The sequence below is a fragment of the Misgurnus anguillicaudatus genome, chromosome 3 (genome assembly GCF_027580225.2).
Source record: "Misgurnus anguillicaudatus chromosome 3, ASM2758022v2, whole genome shotgun sequence".
In the NCBI taxonomy this organism is placed as follows: Eukaryota; Metazoa; Chordata; class Actinopteri; order Cypriniformes; family Cobitidae; genus Misgurnus; species Misgurnus anguillicaudatus.
The window spans coordinates 48,648,258-48,669,740 of record NC_073339.2 but is presented as its reverse complement, the minus strand read 5'-3'; the positions used below and the strand labels follow the sequence as shown (position 1 = coordinate 48,669,740).

General features: G+C 38.0%; 2 protein-coding genes across 3 annotated transcripts; one reads left to right on the top strand and one right to left on the bottom strand.

Moving 5' to 3' along the window:
• Window positions 1-355: 355 nt before the first annotated feature.
• cenpq (centromere protein Q) lies at window positions 356-6,411 on the top strand. 2 transcript variants are annotated; one of them, XM_055206274.2, is made up of 9 exons: window positions 356-463; window positions 1,626-1,723; window positions 1,904-1,952; window positions 2,917-3,010; window positions 3,111-3,179; window positions 4,524-4,653; window positions 4,730-4,849; window positions 4,925-5,002; window positions 6,138-6,411. In XM_055206274.2, the coding sequence occupies exons 2-9, from the start codon at window positions 1,640-1,642 to the stop codon at window positions 6,285-6,287; spliced, it is 774 nt and encodes a 257-aa protein (XP_055062249.1). In that variant the 5' UTR covers window positions 356-463; window positions 1,626-1,639; the 3' UTR covers window positions 6,288-6,411. The 2 variants fall into 2 exon arrangements, with proteins under 2 accessions (XP_055062249.1, XP_055062250.1); XM_055206275.2 differs by having other exon boundaries at window positions 370-463; window positions 1,569-1,723.
• On the bottom strand, window positions 5,956-10,703 carry LOC129445139 (C3a anaphylatoxin chemotactic receptor). The gene is made up of 2 exons (XM_055206272.2): window positions 10,547-10,703; window positions 5,956-8,048 (listed from the first exon to the last, which is right to left on the bottom strand). Exon 2 carries the CDS (start codon window positions 8,021-8,023, stop codon window positions 6,971-6,973), a length of 1,053 nt encoding a protein of 350 aa, XP_055062247.2. The 5' UTR covers window positions 8,024-8,048; window positions 10,547-10,703; the 3' UTR covers window positions 5,956-6,970.
• Between the last annotated feature and the right edge of the window lie 10,780 nt (window positions 10,704-21,483).

Sequence of the window (21,483 nt, the reverse complement as noted above, 5' to 3'; positions counted from 1 at the left end):
GAACACATCCGGGGATTTTATGTGAACTTGGGCTTGATGTGAACTTTGAATTGGAACAGTACTTGGGCCGCGACTGATGACGTTTCACAAGTCCACAAGAACGCAAGTACAGACAAGAACGCATATTGAGAAACGGCTCTGGTCTCTGTACTCACGTACTACAGAACTTCTGCAGTACACTGTGTCTATGCCCTACACACTATATTTGCTTTTTTTATTGCATATGAACATTTATGAACAACAAGAGAGTTATAGCAATGCATTGCCACATGTAAATGATTTACATAATCCAAACAAATAACTTAAAAAAAGCCAGAGAAAGTCAAAAAAGTTGAATAAATGTGTTTATTTTTAAAAAGGAGTAAGTTTTTTGTAGTACGCACTACACTAGGCTGTGTTCAGTAAGTACTGTGCCGCGCATGCGCAGTTCACTTCCTGTTTTGACTAGTGAGGCGCGAAACCGGTGAGTGTTTGAAACAAGTGTCGCTGTCTTTTTGTTTACATTATTTCACACACCTTTGTGTTTACAGTGATGTTTAACTCTCATTCTATATTTAGTCGTTTAACACGTTAGCTCTGTGTTTACATCGCGCGGCGTCGCGTCATGATCGCTTTATAAACAGTTTTTGTAGTGTCGTTTACATGCAGCTGATATTGTGTTTTTGTTTTCTGCCCCTCTTTTCTCACATAAAGTACTCTGATCATAACACTAAAGTCCTTTTATGTTGACCATAATGGTAATCTTTTAATATTGTGGTATTTTCACAGTACCAGGGCTAACTTTTTATAATACCATCATGTTATCAATATCACTACATAAAACATGGATTATCGTGTTAACATAGAAAACTTTAGGAAACTGTTATACTGGGATAAATTACCATAGTAATCGTTTTAACTTGGTAGCATAGTTTGTTTGTTTATTACTATGGTTTCAATGTCATGTAAGTTAGGTCAAAACAACTAACTTGACACCTATTTTTGTTAGTGTCACGTGTTTGTATTACCTCAGCAATCAAGTTTATAGTCTAGTCTGTTTATTTATATATTTCAGACTGAAAAAGCAGTCCAGTCCATATGATTTGCATTAGTTGTGTCACAACACACAAGTATATTGGCAATAACCGCGATGTAACCGGCACACGATTATCGGTATAGGGGCGGTATCCCGGACAGGGAAGACTAAAATGATTGTTTGAGATGACTTCATTTCAAATCTTCTTGTACTGACGTCTTAAAACAACGGCAATGATATATGTTGTCTAAATATGAACATCAGTAAAGTTTTTTGGTAAAACGAATTGTCCTAAAATAACTAAGGCGTAGTCCTGGATTAATCTAAACCCTGTCTGGGAAATCACCCGGAAGTAATATCGTAATGATTCAGCTCCCATTAGATGTGTGTACATTTTAAGTCTTTTATAATTCATAGGTCAAAAAAGAGAGGAAAATAAAACCAAATAAACAATACTAAAAATGAAATTTGACTGATTGATTTTTTTCTTTATATAAAACCCCACACAATCCAATAGTAACCTTAATAATGTTGTTATCGTGATTCGTCCAAGATAACCGTGTAGCTGTCAGATGTTGTGACGGAGCCCTAACTTGTATGTAAACCACAGTTTTGAAGGTGATTATGAAGACATCTCGAGGGTCCAGCAGGGCCTCAACACAAAACCCCAGAGGAACCACACAGAAAAAGACTAATGCAAGATCGAAAGTAAGTTTATTTGATTGATAATTCACGTCATATCCCTTCTTCTGATGTTATTAAATAAATATAGCAGTATGGTTTGTGTGGATGTATGAATTTAGAAATAAAACCAAACAACAAAATGAATTTAAATATCAAACATCTATCAGAATGAATGATCAAATATTTGACATTTGTGTGTTGTAGAAGTGTAAAGGCAGCGCTGCAGACCCTGAACATTTAGACAGAAACAGAAGTAAGTTGTGTAACTGGGATCTGTCTGTACTTGAGACTTATTGTGTAAGTAAAGATGATTTTCAAATTCATCGTGGTGATGATAACAATGTTCTTGTCAAGGTTTGTCAAATTAAACATGGATTAGTTAATTTAACTGAAAATATTTTCTTTGACTCATCCTTATGTTTTTCTGTGACAAGCACGCCTAAACATAAGTTGAGCTAAAACACGTCTGTTTACATTAGTCTAAGTGAACGTGACTATGAACACTTAAGCTCTAAACAGGACAAAAAACACTAAGGTTTATAAAAGCACTCCATATGATTCAAGTCACTATTAATTTCTTATTTCTAATCAAAATGCCTGAATCACGTTTGACACCAAACAGCGTTAAGTACAATTCACACTGGTCCAACAACAACAACAGACTCCAACATTATAAAGTCTGATTTACGTTGATCCGCTCAAACTGATTTTGCCAAGTGGTTGATGTCCTCAGGGCAATATATTGTGTTGACCCAAGGACAACATTTTTCTAAATAAAACCTAAACCCACCCCAACCATAACCAAACCCCAAAATCAGACATGATAACTGAAAAACAATGGTCTAGAAACAGCTAATCCTGATTGTAAGCTTAAACTTAAAACAAACTGTAAACTTATTTCTGAAATCTGATTGGTTGATTGAAATGTTGTCCCGGGGTCTACATAATGTTGCCCTGAGGACATCAACCACTTGGCAAAATCAGGAGAGCCACGTTGCTCCAACAGGGGTTTCACACAACAGACTGTTCAGATCAGTGTGTTTGGGCCTTTAGTTCTTGTGTGTTGTGTTGTTATTCTGACTAACATTTGTCAGTCTTTTTGAGTCTGAATTACATACAGTAAGTTTTAAAGGTCTATTGTAAGATTATAGCAGATTATAATGATGTTACTGTTTCACTGTTTACTTCACCCTCCTTATTTCCTGATGAAACCTCAGCAGTGGCAAGAAATGAAAAAAGTCATCAGTCGTGGAAGCGCCTGAACAAATCTTCTTTACTGGCACTTGAGAACATGTTGAATGTGTCTGTTTTGTGAGTAATGCCGCCTTATGCAACTATTATATTTGCAATGCTATGGTTCCTCAACATCTTCATAGTCTGATTTGAGTTTGTCTTCATGTCTTTCTTTCAGATCTGTTCTGATGTTGAAAAGCAAAGATAAAGATGAATCACAGAAACATCTCAACCTTATTAAAAATCAGTAAGATACAGTTGCAAGAAATGCTGCTCTTGATGTAAAAGACATAAAAACATTTCATTTAAATAAATATATACTTCCATAGTGTACTTCAAATCCTCTAATTTTGCACACTTCACACTTAAAGGGGACATTTCTCAAGACTTTTTTAAGATGTAAAATAAATCTTTGGTGTCCCCAGAGTACGTATGTGAAGTTTTAGCTCAAAATATCATATAGGTAATTTATTATAACATGTTAAAATTGTCACTTTGTAGGTGTGAGCAAAAATGAGCTTTTTTAGGTGTGTACTTTAAAATGCAAATGAGCTGATGAAAAGCAAACACTGATCACCATTATGGTGGTTTGTTGAAAGGGAAACTAAATTGTCCTGTCAGTTATTTTTAGAGAATGGTTAACCAAAACTAAGTTACTGGGTTGATTTTTATCACATTTTCTAGATTGACAGAAGCACTGGGGACCCAATTATAGCACTTAAACATGGAAAAGTAAGATTTTCATGACATATGTCCCCTTTAACCTCCTAAAACCTGGATGACACACATTTGGACAATTACACTGCTTCATGTTCAAAGAAAAATATTTGGTTATTATATTTTTTTGGTTAATCCTAACCCCAAAATAGCTGGAAGAAATCTGAAAAAAAAAACAAAGCTCGGGTCTTAGGAGGTTAATATACTAAAAATTCTTCTATGAACATCTAAGTGCACTTATCTGTGCTGTTTTGAGTCACCATAAATATGAACTAAAATGTGCTAAAAAGGTATTTTGGTACCATTTGTAGTAAAGTTTAACACATCTTTGAATAAAAGTGTGATTCAAGTTTAATAGAAGTGTTAACTAATACTGAGATAGTATGTAAAAGTGCATTTAGTTCATATTCATGGTGTCTCAAAATATCACAGATACTTAGAGTACACTTAGATGATCTTAAGAAGTACTAAAGAAGAATTTTTTAGTTTTATAAGTACAAAACTAATGCATGAAAATAGAGCACTTTAAGTACTACTTTTTCACCTGGGTAGTTTTAGGCAATTGGTGAAATTTGTATTAGCCTAAACCTTTCGCTATGGAAATCTCCAGTATTCTTTCAGAAAGTCTTGTTTGCACATCTTATTTTTTATTACCTATTGGACAGAATTATACATATATTATATGTAATCAATACAGTGCAGGAGTTGATTTGATACCCGATATAAAAATAGAAATGTGTCATAATGCATACAGAAGTCTTTGAGAAGTCGTTTATGAAATTAATTTGTCAAAATGCATAGGAATCCTTCTCTCTATGTCTTTTGAGTTGAATAAAACACGAAATAAGACATTTAAGCTTTTGTGTGTTTTTAGGTTTTTGGCTCAGTGTGCAAAGCTGTCTGTTCCTCCTAGGAAATATGGAGACATAATTCAAGTTTCCCATCAGTTTAAAACTGAGAGCAGAAAGTCTGAGCAAGGCAAGAAGACACTTGAGACTCTAGAGGTGACGACAAACTGAGCGAGTCATTGTCATTGTTTGTTTGTAAAATAACTTGTTTATAACCTTTGTGTATGTTTAGGGGAACTTGAGCTCGATTGTTGGCACTCTTGAAGAGATTGAAGAAAAGATGGATAGTTTGGAGAAGAAATGCCGGACAATGAGAAGCCAACTAGAGGAAGAAGAGGAAAACGCGCAGGAGGTTTGGGTTTCACTCGCAATATAACATTATATGAGATCAATGAATAGCGAGTGATGGTATCGATCTCTCTTTTAGTTTCTTCAGCTGTCTAAACAAACGGTTCTGGGTCTTCCTGTTTTACCGCCTTGCCCAGCCAATGAGCTCTCACTACAGGTACAACACCTCCAGTCCTATGATATGGGGCACATTTCTACACTGTGTAGGCGTGTAAATCTGTCAATGCCTGTTTCAAACACATCTGAATTGTATTTCATCCCAATATAAAATAAATAGCATCTAGTCCTAAACTTGTCTTACACCGATTACGATTAAGCTGATAATGTGTGGGGTCATGTAAACGTGTTAAACGGTGTTCTTTTATCTGGGAAAGCTCATAAAAAAAATCGGCGCAGGTAGTTTTGCTTATTACCCAGATTTCGCATTGCATATAAACACTTTATCCGGGTTTCTGGCAGTTTTGTTTGTGTGCGCATGTCTCAGGATTTGAAAGATAAATGTCACACCTTGAAGCATAAAGTAACACATAAAGTCTGCGCTCGACTAAAGCAGTTAGCAGAGAAACTGTGAAAATTAAAGCTCATTTTACATTTACAGATTCTGCAGAATTGAGAAGAGATACACCAGTAGCCAACAGAAGACAGATTTTCTGTCATTCAAAAGACTATTATCTATTATAGGCAGAAACTTAATCTCCAAATCGCATGTAAACGCAGTTTTATTGATTTGCATGGAAATGCATGATTTTTTTTTAATAGTTATTCTGTGCATGTAAATGCACAATTTCTAGATATTATACATATATGGTCATGTTCTCAGGCAAAAGTGGTTGGTGGTTAATAGACAGTCACACATAACTGGAGGTTTTCACACCTTTGCCAGTTTCTCATGTTGAGTTTGAGAAACTAGTTTTTACCTTTTTAAGGAACAATAACAAAGCTGTACAGACAGTCTTGGTGCAAAGCTGTCAGGAAACAATGTTTTGACATTTCACATTGCTAAATTTGGAAGCGTTGTGAAAGTCATCCGCAATATTTTTTTGTTAATCGGATCGTATTCAAAACCAGGATCTGAAATGTGAGCGAAAAATTAATAAAGCGACTCGGTAGTTGGCCTTTAATATTTTAATGCATTGCAACATATCACGATTTACATGGTTTTAATCTCAGCTTAAGTCTTTATAATCAAAAAAATGTATATTCCTTATTGTAAATATTAAAGTTATCATCACTGAGGAAGAATACTTGTGTAAGTCATCACCTACTCTTCTAACGTGTGATTGGTTCTTTAGGAGCACATGATGAAGATGGTACCCGATCCCAGTGCGGTGGTCCGAGCTCTTCAGACAGATCCAGTAGTCGAGGATGTGAAGGCGTTCTTGACGCTTGCACACAAACAGGTGGATACAGTACAGACAGATAAAGACACAGCTCTGGACTGATAATCCTGACACTTAAACACAGATCAGAGATAGATCACAAATTAATAAATGTACAATCTTTACACTTTGTTCTGTGATAACAGCAGTTGTTAAACAAATGAAACGCTTATAGGTTTTAAAATGACTATGTTACAAAAGTGACATTCATGTCCGGTGAGTTAAGACGTGCGAGATAAGACGTGTCACCATTCATTTGCATCAGTTGTGCAGTTCACATGTTTTCTTGCTTTAATATGTGATGCTCTTGAAAAGTGTTTCCCCAATAATCTGATGTACTTTAAAGGGCCATGTTACTACTTGTACAGATATCAAAAGAACATTCCTTTAGATTTATTAATAGTGAATCTGAAAGTCAGAACAAAGTGTTCTCTTCATCACGCTGCTTGATTCTTGAACGCTTTGTCATTCAGTCTTTGGGATGCAAAGGCTACATGATGGTATCCCCATTCTTTTTAATAATAAAAAACATATAAATTGCTTTAAACAAACAGTCTATTGAATATGAAAATTAAGGTAGAGCGTACATTATATTGCACCATCTGCTTAAAACCCTGACCACAAGCTGATCACAGGAATCATTTTTCTAGTTCCTGAACACCAAGCAGAAGGTCCAGGTGTGATGTGACCTGCACTGTTCTGGAGCCAGTAGCTGATCATTTATAGTGACCCATCACAAACTCCTCCTAAAACTGAGAGTCTTTTCTTTGTGAGGATTTTCTTCGTATAGACTCAGAAAATTCGTCGTTGAAGACTCGTTCGAACGTAGACAGGAGCGAGGCGCGCACGGTGCGGCCCAGTCCACGGGCCGCGAACACGTACAGAATGGGATTGAGCGCGCTCTTTATGTAAACGAAAAACAGAGCCACGTACACGCCCCCGATCGCCCCCATTCTTAGCTTTGATCCCTCTTGAGAAATAGCCCTCAGGAAGCGACAGGTGAAGTACGGCACCCAGCAGGTGAGGAAGAGGATCATGGTGAGGAAAAGCACTCGGTAGAGTCGGGTTAGCCGCTGGGACGTGTAAGTCGGTCCGGATGAGGAGATAGGAGAAGATACGGGAGATGTGGGCACTGCGGTCTCCGTCTTCTTTGCGCAAAATAGCACCGCAATGTTGCAGGACAAGAAGATCACCAGAGGTAGCAAGAAGCCCGCCATGGTCTCCACCACAATTAAGGCTTGTCCAAAATCTTTATCGTTTTCTATACAGTTGGTGTGGTTCTGTACGACAACGAGCTTAGCTGTTTTTATGTAGGGAGCAGCCAGAGCTGCGGCCAACAACCAGATGACGGCGCAAGCCAGCCGTACGACCCATCGTGGCCGTCTCAGTCGAGCCCACACCGGTCTGAGGAGACACAAGCATCGCTCCACCGCTATGGCGCACAGCAAGAACGCGCTGGCGTACAGTCCGAGACAGCGCAGGTAGATGATCAGTTTACATACGGGTTCTCCCAACGTCCAGTTGAAGTTGTTCGCCAGGTAGGGCAGCATCATTGGCGTGCGTAGCAAGAGAACGAGGTCGGCAACCGCCAGGTTTACCACGTAGGTCCGAAAGCTGCTGGCACCTTGCGTTTCGCCTGTTCCCCTTCTGATCCGGGCCCGAATCCCCAAAGCCCAGACCACCAGACCGTTTAGCAAAACACCCACCACGAAGATCAGAATGGTTATGATCATCTGCAGAATGCGCATGGTCTCGCCGGGGTACAGAGAGGACTTGGTGTCATTAAAAGATGAGTTCATCACAGCTTTGAATCGCACCGATTCTCTGTGGACATGAGAAGAGAATTTGCTTTATATGAACTCGTGTCATAAGATCCCAGAAAGCAATTTGGTGTTTAAAAGACATCTAAAGACACACATAGGATAAAACAAGACAAAATTGGGCTGTCAAAGCATAGCCTAGAAATAAAATAAATCAACAAAATGAAAGAAAACACCTAGTACGGTAATCACTTTGAAATTAGGGATGCACGATATACCGGCTGACATATCGTTATCGGCCGATAACTGCTTATTTTGAATATTATCGGTTATCGGTCTGATAGCAAAATTAGGCCGATAAATGAAAGCCGGTAAATGATGGATTATTTTGGGTTGTTGAACCACTTCACTTGCTCATTGCTGGAGTTTTGATTGGTGCTTTCTGTGACATAGCATGAAGATGACACATGCGGGCTTAAGAAGATTGATTGATTGATTGATACTTTATTTATCCCGAAGGAAATTTAAGAGTATTTAAGAGTATGCTAGTCTAGCGCAAAGACAAGATGTCCACAGTCTGGGAGTTTTTCATTGTGAAATTAATATTTCTATATAACCTATATATATATATATATATATATATATATAGGTTATCGGCCCCCAAATATAAAGAGTTATTGGTTATCGGTATCGGCCAAAATTTCCATATCGGTGCATCCCTATTTGAAATATTAGACATCTTTTAGTTTGGCTAGAAGTTGGTTACTCTCAGCGAGACTATGGCTGCGTCTGAAAACTTGTTGCGTCGCTGCCTCATGAGGCAATGACTTCAGAGGCATGAAGGCAGCTGAGAGAAACGCTTTCAGACACACTTCATAGGCAGCGTGTTGAAAAATAAACAGAGAGCGCCTTTGTGATAACTTATCTCATTTTTAAAAACTACAATACTAATTTCTCACTAGAAATGCAATTAAAGGTGTTAAAAGTGAAAATATACATTTATTTACACCAAATTTGTGCTCCAGCAGATTTCTTAGCCATTAAATTTTTTCGAACTCGATCAGGCTCGACCAATCACATTCCCCATGTTCGCACACGCATAGAATTGTGAAACAAGATCTCAGGAGTCAAGAAGTAAACCTAACATTGGATTCGGACATGCCTTGATGCCTTCCTGCCTTGGAATGCTGCCCCAGAAGGCAGCAATTTAGAGTTTTCGGACACAGCCACTATTGGGTCTATAGTTAACCCTGACGGTGAAATGACGGCTCTTGCTTCCTGGGATGATGTTACATTCTGACATCTGTATGATATTAAAACACAGTCCGTCCATCAGCTCTTGTCAGGTTCACTGGCTGCCCACATCTTGCGAGACATTTCCGAAAAAAAGTGAGGAAGTGGTGAACTGTTTCCTCTTTGTTTTCAGCAGTGTTTTGAAACAAGCTATAAAATAGGACCATGTCATTGCTGAAAACTTATTTTTAGAGATTTTTTTCTCTTAGATTGTTTTCTCATTTCTATGTGAAGCACTTTAAATTACTCCATGTGTATGAGATGTGCTATACAAATAATCTTTCCTTGCCTATTAAAAATATGAGAAGTCCTTCTGATTTGATGCACACATGTAAGCATACACATATAAACAATAGTGCAAAAACGACAGTATACAATGCAATACATAAACTATCCAAATAATATTTCTGTGCATTGCAGTAGGATTGACTGGATATTTTTATGTTTTGTATGAATTAATGGCAATGTTGTGCAAGTTTAAAGTTATTATTCTGTACCTGACTAGATTTTCAGACACACGTTGGTAAAATACAAACATTTGTGTTTACTAATTTTAGCATGACTAGTACTTCTGCTCATACTGATTTAAACAAACTCTTAAACCATAAGTTGGTTTCCCGGAAAGGGTTTAGATGAATACAGGATTAGAGCTTAGTTATATTAGGCCATTTAAGTTGTTTTAACAAACATACCTTACAAAAAAAAACATTACTGTTGTGCATCTTGAGACAAACATTGGAACTGATATATGTTAAGATACGTCAGTGCAAATTGTTTTAGTTAAGACAACTCAAACATGCATTTTGGTGTGGGACTAAACTTAAGCTTTGGGTGGGAAACTGACCCTGTTTAGCAACATGTTTGTTTTGTAATATGAATGATATTGCTTAATTTTGGACCTGCATATTGGCATTGACAGAACGCATGGACTGTAAGAATCCATTCAGGTCATCTTAATCATAGACAGGTAAACTGTCAGGTAAATCATTTATAAATATCTAGTTTCACTGACATGTCCCTCTGTCTGAATGGGATTTGATAAGGAATGCAAATCTCCTGAGGCTGCACACGTTCACCGGCAGCCGTCCTTCCCTTCATAACCTGTTTACACACATCCATACTGCATGCCTGGTATGTGAACACACCTTCAGCACAGCTCTTCTCTTCAAGAAAAAAACTTTCACTTCATAACAACGCATTTTCTAGCTTTAGTTCTGTATGAAGCCGTTGATCTGATAGATTTAAGGGTTAAGAAAAAGCAGGTCTTACCTTCTGATGAAGTTTGATCTGTGTGTGGAGAGATGGGAGAGGTTTGACAGGAGGCTGATGTTGATCACGATGAGAAGTATATGTGTGTGTGTGTGTGTGTGTGTGTACTTATCAGTGACATCATCAAGGGTGTGTTTTCACCCACTCTGTGTGTGTGTGTGTGTGTGTGTGTGTGTGTGTGTGTGTGTGTGTGTGTGTGTGTTGGTCTGTTATGTGGATTGCAACACAACTAACAGAACGAATCATCTTTGTTCATTATGACATCTGTCATAATAAAACTAAATGTGGTGCTTAGATGTGACACTGATTTACTGATCATTGCTTATGATGGTATAATATAATATCATGTTTATAGTTCAAACATGTTTGCTGAATAAAGACACAAGTGTTCATTACAGATTTAATATTTTTTTTCTGATTTGCACAGGGCATGATGTCTTTAACAGGTGTGTTGATATTAATGCGATATCATTTGGCGTTGAAATGGTAATGTAAGTGAGACTATACTCGTAGAGACTTGTCCGCTGTAATCCTGTGAGTGTTTTTCCTATGTAACACTTGTAACATGTCATATTGTTAACACTGATACCATCAAACAGTGCGGCTTCTCGTTCTCACTTTCTGTAAGATTCTCACATTTAAGACTCTCACATGAATTTTTAACAACATACTATAGAGGATATTTTAAAAAGATGATTGTGCATATGATGAAAGATTTGAAATTATTTCTACCTAATGAGGTCATTAATGTCAATATCTAAAAGTTTACAGTTTTAAGCACTTAAGTAAATAATAAAATATGCTTACACATTTAGTGCTTCAAATATATAGGTTAACTACATTGAACTTTAAGTAAATAGTTTTTTTTATTTGACAGATTTTTATAGGCTAACAGAGAAAAGTAAATCATTATAATAGTCTTTTTTCCTGTGTTGGGCACTATATGTTAACATCTGTTATGAGCTTGTTCAGGACAGTACTACATGAAAAAAGAAACAGCAGTTTCTAGGATCCTTCATAGTTTGAAGTGGGATGTAAACTCATCAGCTCAATGATATATTTCTGAATAAGCTCATTTCTCATTTCAAGACTTTGCCAATAGGTGGCGCAATGTATTTAGTAATAATGATGCACTTCACATATACACTTCAAACAAAAAAACTATTTGGCTAAATATGATTCAATCATAGACAGTGGTTTCACATGTTTGACTTAAGTTTTATTCAAATGAAAAGAACATGTAAGCTGTATTTGTCTACTGTACAGTGCATTATAACAGAGAAGATATTAAAGCTGCTAAACAGAGAAAGTGTATGTGTAACTTCACTGATTTTCTTTGTATTGATAATACACGGTGCCTTGCAAAAGTATTTATACTTTTTTCATGTTACAATCACAAACAAAAATGTATTTTTTTGGGGGGATTTTATGTGATAGACCAACAAAAAGTGGCACATAATAATAATAATAAATGGTATCTAAAGTATTTTACAAAGAACTATCTGAAAAGTGTGGCATGCATTTATATTCAGTCCCCCACCCCACTTTGTAGAACCACATTTATCTGCAGTTACAGCTGCAAGTCTTCTGGCCGGTTGCATAAACATAGCCGTGACGTTAAGATTCCGTCTTAAGTATAATTCTGACTAACTAGCAATTAGTTAGGGCTAATCAGTCTTATTATTTGGTTTTAAATTAGACCAATCTACCTTTCTATGTAACATACTTAAAACAGTTATGATCAGTCTTGAAGAAAAAAATTCATGACTAACTTTTAAAGCTAGTCTTAAAGTTTTATGCAACCGGCCACGTGTTTCTGCCAGCTTTGCACATTAAAACCCCATTCTCACAGCACTTTGGTCCCAGAAAATTTCAGTAAAATTGTTAGAGAGGCTTCTGTGTGAAACACGTCCTGTAAATGTTAAAAATAATAATTGGTTACATTTATAGCGCTTTTCTGCAGTACTCAAGGTGCTTTACATATGAATGGGGGAATCTCCTCAACCACCACCAATGTGGAGCATCCACCTGGATGATGCGACGGCAGCCATATTGCGCCAGAACGCCCACCACACGTCAGCTTATTAGTGGAGAGGAGATCGAGTGATATCGCCAATTAGTATGAGGGATGATTAGTAGGCCAATGGGCAAGTTTGGCCAGGATGCCGGGGCACACCCCTACTCTTTTTCGAAAGACATCCTGGGATTTTTTTAATGACCACAGAGAGTCAGGACCTCGGTTTAACGTCTCATCCGAAGGATGGTGCTTTTTTGACAGTATAGTGTCCCCATCACTATACTGGGGTGTTAGGACCCACATAGACCACAGTGTGAGCACCCTCTGCTGGTCTCACTAACACCACTACCAGCAGTAACCTGGCTTTCTTAGGTGGTCTCCCATCCAAGTACTGACCAGGCTCAGCCCTGCTTAGCTTCAGTGGGCAAGCTGTCTTGGGCTACAGGGTGATATGGCTGCTGGCACATTCTGGGATCGCTCCCTTAAAGAGGACCTACAGTAGTAACATTGCCTTAACATTCACAGAAAGCATTCTGTGTGAACAAGAGGCAGCATCAATGCCATAAGGGGCGTGATGTAGAGAGGACATGTGTGTCATTGCAACCAGAAGTTAATGGTTCATCTCTTTGACACAGGGATTTAAATGCAGATCAACAATCACAACTAAAGAAATGTCAGCAAACTGGACTGAAGCAGAGATGAGGGAGCATGTGCGTAATCGCAACAAGAAATATTGTGCAGCTCTTTAAAACGGGGGTTTTAAATGCACATTCACGATGATAAATGTTTCCAAACTGGACAGAAGATAATCTTACCCTATACAAAAATGCACACGCATGGTGTCTCGAGAAAGAAATAGTAAGCAACCTTAAGACGCTGCAGAGAAAAAAACCTACCAGGTCCTGGACTTGTAACGTGTCTTTACAGGATCTTAATGGCATCTGTGTGAATGCACGCACACGCACAGATATACTGGAAAATCATTGGCAGTTAGGGTGGCCATTCGTGCCAGTCCGCCGGAACACATCCCGAACATGTTTTCGGGTTTGTTCTCCGGAAGTCGCGTTGGTCGACCGCATACGTCATCAAGGTTTAATATTTCGGGTTTAATTTCAGAAAAGCAACCATTACATTTCAAGTTAAGAATGAAACTACGATGATTCTATGTCTTAAAAGAAATAAATCTTAATTTTCTAATGGATTTTAACTGAAACATGAGAACCTCGATGACGTATGCGGTCGAGCAACGCGACTTCCGGAGAACGAACCCGAAAACATGTTCGGGACGTGTCCGGCGGAACTGGCACGAATGGCCACCCTATTGGCAGTGTGAATTAACCAAAAATCAAATCATCCTGGACAAATCCCGGATTCATTTTCCGTGTATTTTTTGTAATGTCTCTGTGAAAAGGCCTCTAGAGAGTGAAATATTTGCCCATTCTTCTTTATAAAATAGCTCAAGCTCTTTCAGATTAGATGGAGAGCATATGTCACGTGACCAAACCAGAAAACTGGGTTGATTGCTTCCGGTTGCCGGTGTGTGCTATGTGCTATCGTAGCTTGTCATTGTTATTTGTAGTATTTTTATTTATGTTGTTTTTATTCTAATATCTGAATGCATGTGAGAAGAAAATGCCTTTGTCAAAAGCTATAAAATATAAAAAAGTTTTCTTTTACTTGGGTTTAAGATGTTAAAGAGCAGATCCACTGTACATTGTTTATTCTCATCTTTTGTATCTCCTAAAGACTTCATGTATGAAAACAGTTGAGCATACAAAACCAGAAGCGATCTACTATGTTTAACAGGAATCTGTGGCTAAACTTGTCAATTTAGCCACAGATTCTCAAAAGGATTAAAGTCTGGACTTTGACTGGGCCGTTCTAACACATGAATACACTTTGATCTAAACCGTTCCATTGTAGCTCTGGCTGTATGTTTAGGGTCGATGTTCTGCTGGAAGGTGAATATTTGGCTCTATTCATCTTCCCATTAACGCTGACAAGCTTCCCTGTCCCTGTTGAAGAAAAGCGTACTCACATCACGATGTTTCACAGCGAGGATGGTGTGATCAGTATTAGGTTCCCCCCACACAATGCCTTTTGCATTTAGGCTAAAAAGTTTAATATTGGTCTCATCGAGCCAGAGCACATTTTTTCACATGCTTGTTGCAAACATGCAAATGGGACTTCTTATGACTTTCTTTCAACAATGGCTTTCTTCTTGCACTCCAGATTTGTGAAGTGCATGACTAATAGTTGTCTTGTGGAGAGATTTTCCCACCTGAGCTGTGGATCTCTGCAGCTCCTCCAGAGTTAACATGGACCTCTTGACTGCTTCTCTGATTAGTGCTCTCCTTGCCCGGCCTGTTAGTTTAGGTTTAGTGGAAGAACATGTCCTGGTAGGTTTGCAGTTGTGCCATATACTCTTTCCATTTTCGGATGATGGATTGTACGGTGCTCTGTGAGATGTTCAATGTTTGGGCTATTTTTATAACCCAATTAAACTTTTCCACAACTTTATCCCTGACCTGTCTGGTGTGTTCCTTGATCTTCATGATGATGTTTGTTCTCTAACAAACCTCTGAGGGCTGTATTTATACTGAAATTAAATTACACACAGGTGGACTTTATTTACTAATTTGGTGACTTTTGAAGGCAACTGGGCCCTTTGGATTTTTGTTAGGGGTATCAGAGTAATGGGGGCTGAATACAAATGCACCAACACTTTCCCGATATTTCTTTGTAAAACATTTTGGACACCACTTATCAATACATTTTTTTTGTTTGTGATTAGGGTTACAACATCAATATAATTTCTTTTTAGATAAAAATCATACAAGATTCATGGCAGTTTGGAGTTTACATCACAACCACTAGAGGGCATTCATCTTATCTCCAAACAGTAACAGAAGTACTAGCATAGGGGCGCTAAGGTTTGCATGTGGTGGTGTGTTCTTAATGACAGCTTGCCTAAAATTATATCCTATTATATTTCTAAAAAATGAAATATCCCAATGTAACACCCCGCTATACAGTATTGCAGCCCCTGTATTGTGATACGTATCATACCACGAGATTCTTGCCGATACACAGCACTTTTTGGCAGACACTTTATGTTAAGCAATTTACAATTAATTCAATATCTGCATTCCCTCATTGAAAATCAACCCCCCTGATCTTGGTGTTGTGAGTGCTGTCATCTACTAGTTCACCGGCATGAATTTTGTTTTCATTGTAATACCTGTCAAAAGTTTAGGGTCACTTATTTATGCCTTTTTAATATCTTTATCCACATCTTAAACAAAAATAACTGTAGAATGAACCAAACGGGACATAATGTGACAACAATACTAATTAAATAAAAATGATGTCATGCATTGTGTAACATTTCCGTAACTATTTTAGTTTTCTACTGTAAGAAAGAAATATGTTGTCATTGTCACTGTTATATTTTTATTTATAAGCATAACTTCAAACATTTAATCAGACATATTTTAGTCAAGTGACCCTAAAATAAAAATTGCTCTTTGCATCAGTGCCATATAAGAATGATTCATGGGTCCTCCTGCAGTTTTTACAAGAATAATTTCTTTCTCTCATTTTCATTTTTAAGAACCTTTTGTTACACAGAATGATTTTGTGAATGTTATGAAATCAAACAGCCCATTAAAGAACTTTTAGGAATAAAATGATTCTTCGTTAGATTCAAATGTTTCTCCAGTTTAAAGGTAGGGTATCACATTTTGAAAAATGCTAACGGTAGCCGACTAGCAATGAAATCACGATCCCACCTCCATTCAAATCGCCATCCAAAGTCACGCCTCTTTCAAAACACATGAACACGCACAGATCATACGTCCACATCTCATGTCTCATTCACCATTGAGAAAACTCTGCAGTACAAAGTGAATAATATTACCAAAATAACCAACATAAACAACTGGTTTACATCAGAATTAGTTAAAGCACACTTTCGGTTGTGTAGACGTAGAAACTATATCGTTATGCTAATCCGTAAACAAACACAAATTTCATAAGCAACACAATGTTTCATCAAAGTAGAATATCTGAATCCATCTCAATACAAACATATCGCGTCCCTACCTTACCAAAATAAACAGTTCAACGTCCCTTTCAGATCCTTTGACTCCTGCAGCTGTTTGCATCTCGTGGTAAAGCAGTAAAGTTACCGATGTTCATTTGGGGTTTTGCTCTTGCTGATCCAGGCAGTTTTTGCGGTTGTTGTTATAAAAGATGTCTTTCGTTGTGTGCCTCCTGTGGAGGTTGTCAATTCAGCAGAAAAGTTTGCTGTTCTCGCTGTTTACAGACGGGAGGTGAGCGCACGTGAACACGCCGATGACATATGGTGTCTGCGCGGTGGCATTCAAATAACGCTTACGGATGAGGGACAAAGAAGGCAACGTCCGTTCGGACCGAGATCTATGATTGGTTGAACATTTTTTGGTCTTTCGCCTTTCACAGATGACATCAATTTCTACAAATACATTTAAACAACTAAACACAGTGATTGCTATCAGAATGTGAGGAGACTTTTAACCAGAATAACTAAAAATGTTTCAGGATCAAATGTGTTACCCTACCTTTATTACACGGCTCTCTGGAATGCTTGATTCTGATTGGTCAGTTGAGACATTTGCAGGTTCGTTCTTTTCAAATAATAACCGCTCCAAAGTTATAACGCATAGCCGGTGCTACTTGTATGTTTTAAATCCCTCCGCGCCAACAAAGATTACTGTTTGGCGCCATCTTGTGACAAACACTGGACAACCACAATTAAGAATGGAAAATTTTGACATTAATTTTAACATGTACGAAAAAAACAAAACATTTAAACAGTGGATAGAAGAACGAACAACAACAAGACACAGACAGCTTACTGAGACTGAACTTGACAAAATAGAGCATGACAGCTACGAAGCCAACACACAAAAAATACAGAATGGGGATTAAAACTTCTCAAAGACTGGCTAAAAGAGAAAAAAATGGAGACAGACAAGTATGAAGCAGAGGATCTTAATAAGGTATTACGATCATTTTATGCATCTGTGCAAAGTTTCGCGGAAGGATAAAAATGTTAATTTAAAACAAATATGCCAATAAAATATTTCAAATCCATATTCATGTCCAGTTTTTTTTCTTATGTGACAAGTAGCCGTGTAATAAGTGGGATAATGTAGAGGCAGCCGGTAGTTATTGGGTAAATAAGCCCCTTCAGTGTGATCAAGACCCTCCGCTTCGCTTCGGGTCCTGATCACACTGTCGGGGCTTATTTCCCGATAACTACCGGCTGCCTCTACATTATCCCTTACTTAATGTGTAGAGCAGGAGTAAACCATGTGTCTTTAGGGCTCATTATACTTCTTTGTAGATACTACGGCGTAGCCTCAATGCTGAATATGCTTTGGTTTTCATATATAGGCTACTTCTGCATTGGCGTCAGATATATACGCTTGTAACCCACAGTAGCAGTGAAACTACCAAAGAAGCAGCAACTTGGGCAGTAAACCCACAAACAAAGAAGAAGAAGAAGAAGCAGAAGCAGCATGTTGTGTATGATTTGAGAAGACCAGCAGTGATGGAGGGAAATAAACAGCGTTTGAGTTAAATCACTCCTCAACTTGGCCCATCTTTGTTCTGATGTTGACAAGCGGAAATGCCTATGCAGAAATACGACACAGATTTTTTTACCTGACGGGAGGGGTTCTAGTGGACCAATCACAGCGCTTGCGCTCAGTGTATAGACGGACGCGCTGTTACCATTTTGGTGAGGTGTGCGTCAGGCTACACACAACCTATAACATACAGCGTAAAACTAACTCACAGCTAAAAATGACAGTTTTTGATTTCCAAGGAACACAACTTTTCTGTCAAAAGCATATGTTTAATCAAATATAAATCTGGATAAAATAATTTAACTTATAGAATAAGGTTGGGTTACAGGTATGGGTAGTTAAAAAAGAAATGTCTTGAAATGAACTCTGCTCGAGTCTAGACAGAACAGGTCTTGATATGAAGTCACCTGTATCGTGTTAGATGAAATTGAATGAGAGATTCAGTAAGTGATAGATTACATCTCTTAGTTTGACTAATAAAGATTTCCATTTTAAAACCCCATCATATCAAAAGTGAAAACAGACACACGTTACAGCATCAGAACTTTTCTCATAAGTGAAAGTTTGAGCCTAATTCAAGCTCAGTGTTATAAGAAGTGAATTCTTCATGTCAAGAAACTTTCTATTCTTCTGGACTTTCCACAATTAACACTTACGTGTGATGTCCATGAACTGTGACTGTTGATGTCATAAACAAGCCTTCATTCCTTTCTGTCTTCTTTATATTTTCACTCTTCTTGTGTACATGTGTCTTCTAGTCATGCTCACATTTCTCTTCATTTACCATTGAGCGCGTCTTCACTGTTTAATCAACTTGAATTTACAAGTCAGTTCAACTGTATTGACTAGTGATGAGTTGCTGTAACTTATAAAGTTGACATAACTAAAGCAAATTCAACATAAGTTACAGCAACACTTTTCAAGATAGTTGAAAACTCTATTTGATTAAACCAAAAATGTAAGTACAAACAGTGTATGGGTTAGTCAGTGCAAACCCCATACACATCACCGCCAAACCTATGAACCAAATCATGCTGCTTGATAGGTGTGCTTTTGCTTCTGCTTCACATAAGTGCAGAGGACCGTTCACATTTTTATTTATACATTTAAGGGCATGGAAACAATTGTAAAAGTTTTTATTACAGGAAATACATCGTATTAGTTAATGTCACTGAAGGTAAGTGATTTGCGTGAGTGAATTAACATGAAGTTATCGTCCACTGGTGTGGGCGCTAATATAGTTATGGTTATAGTTATTATTAAAGTGTAAACCGTCCCTTTACACTGGAGGAAGAACCCAAGTTTCAGAGCACCTTAACGGTCACATATAGCACGAGTCTTTAATGTTTTTTAGGACAGCGACCCCTTAGATGAGAAAGGGATTGAGCAGGGACCCCCGATACTAAATGTGTACATTGATTGTAACATTCTAAACTACCCTGAAAAGTGAAGCCAAAACGTCTCGATCGCCCCCCAGTGACTGGTCCCAGTATAGGTCATAAACTCTGCGAGGGTGGGGCCTTGATTTCGCGGCTTTACTTCCTGCGCAGGACTGATCACGAAATTGCTACTGCGCAGACTCAAGACTCAAGATGTCAGCGCCATATTGGGACACTGGCGGCTTCACTTTTCACCAATTGAAGAGAGCGAACGGGCGTCTTTTTTTACAGTCTATGTTCTAAACACATGTTTTATGTTTTTAACCAAAAAAATTGCTTGTGATTAAACATTATTTGGCGGACCCCTGGTTGAAGACCCATGACATTTAGCAATCTTCAATGAGAACCACTTATAACAGTTTAGCATTGCTGCGTGAGAAATCTGTAGTCTCAAGTCATTTCATTTCTATTTAAACAGAAATTTGTTTTAGGGGGCTATCTGAGAACATCTGCGCTCCTTTCTTTGGCATGTTTTAAAAATTTAACGAGAGAAATTTCCTCCTAATGATAATGTAAGTGTGACAGCTGTCATGAGAGCGTTTTACAGGAAACTTTTCTTTGATCTTTAAATGTCATGCATGGATGAGGTCAGCACATGCAATAGTATGATGCGTTTTCCCCTAACACTCGCTCGCTCTCATTCATTTCTTCCCCCTCTCTGTCTGTCTGTCGATCTGTGGTTTGCCCACTCCTCTACGCTTTAGTAGATATAATTAATCAAAGAGCGGATATTGTTAACTCTTTAGACACCCTGACTGGAGAAATTTGGTCCGTGTTTAGATTTTAAGACCAATTCACACTGATTCAACTCCAACAAACCATCAATATGTCTCATTTACTTTCATCCAACAACTGCCCACAGCGCTTTCATAGTAACCCAACAAAACATTAGTTGGATCTGTGTGAATTGGCCTTTATATGTTGTCTGTAGATCTCAAAGACTTTGCTGTGGTTTATTAGTGTTTGTTACGTTGATGAATTCCCCCTTATGCATCATGTGCACCTGTTAAACACATTAGTTGAGTTATGACCGGTTGACTTTCTCTATCATCCATCTCTTGTGCTTCAGTTTTGATGTTTAATGGGTAACCTCGTTTGGTTTGTCATTTACACTGAACGTATTCAAATCAGTGAACATGAAATCACTTTTTTTGTGGTTTCTAACCTGCACGAAACAAAGGGAAGTGACATCATGGTTTTGTGTGTGCATGCATGAATTCAAGAGTTGAATTTATTCATAAATGCTAAGAATAGCAGATGCGATGGCTTTTATTTTGTTTTCTTCCTGTCATCATCGTTACATAACAGACTTTAATGCCATCAACACGTGGTACGGTTTGGGAAGAAAAGCTTGGTCCTGCACGCTGGAAGTTTTATTTTAACCGCATCAATCGAACGGTAAGAGATGTAGGCTGTGAATTTCCAGTGTTTAGGGACCTCCCCTGTTTCCCCACACATCTCTCTGTCCCTTCATCTCTGATTCTCCCCGTGAGCCGAATCGAAGAAAATTTCCCCACTTGCCTCCTCTTCACTGTCAGAGATGCCGTCTGTAGTCACTGAATATATGGATTTATATTTGACAATCATGTCAACATAAACAAGAATAAACAACACTATTTGTTCTTCTCCTTAAAGGAAAACACCACATATTTTACTATGTTCTAACATCAACTTAAACAAAATAATACATACCAATCTTTATTCAATGCGTGCACTTCATCTTTGTACAGCGTGTCGTGAATGTGTTAGCACCCAGCCTAGCTCCATTCACTCCCCAAGATCCAAACAGGGATGAACCCAGAAGCCACCAAACACTTTCATGTTTTTCCCTGTTTAAAGACTGATACA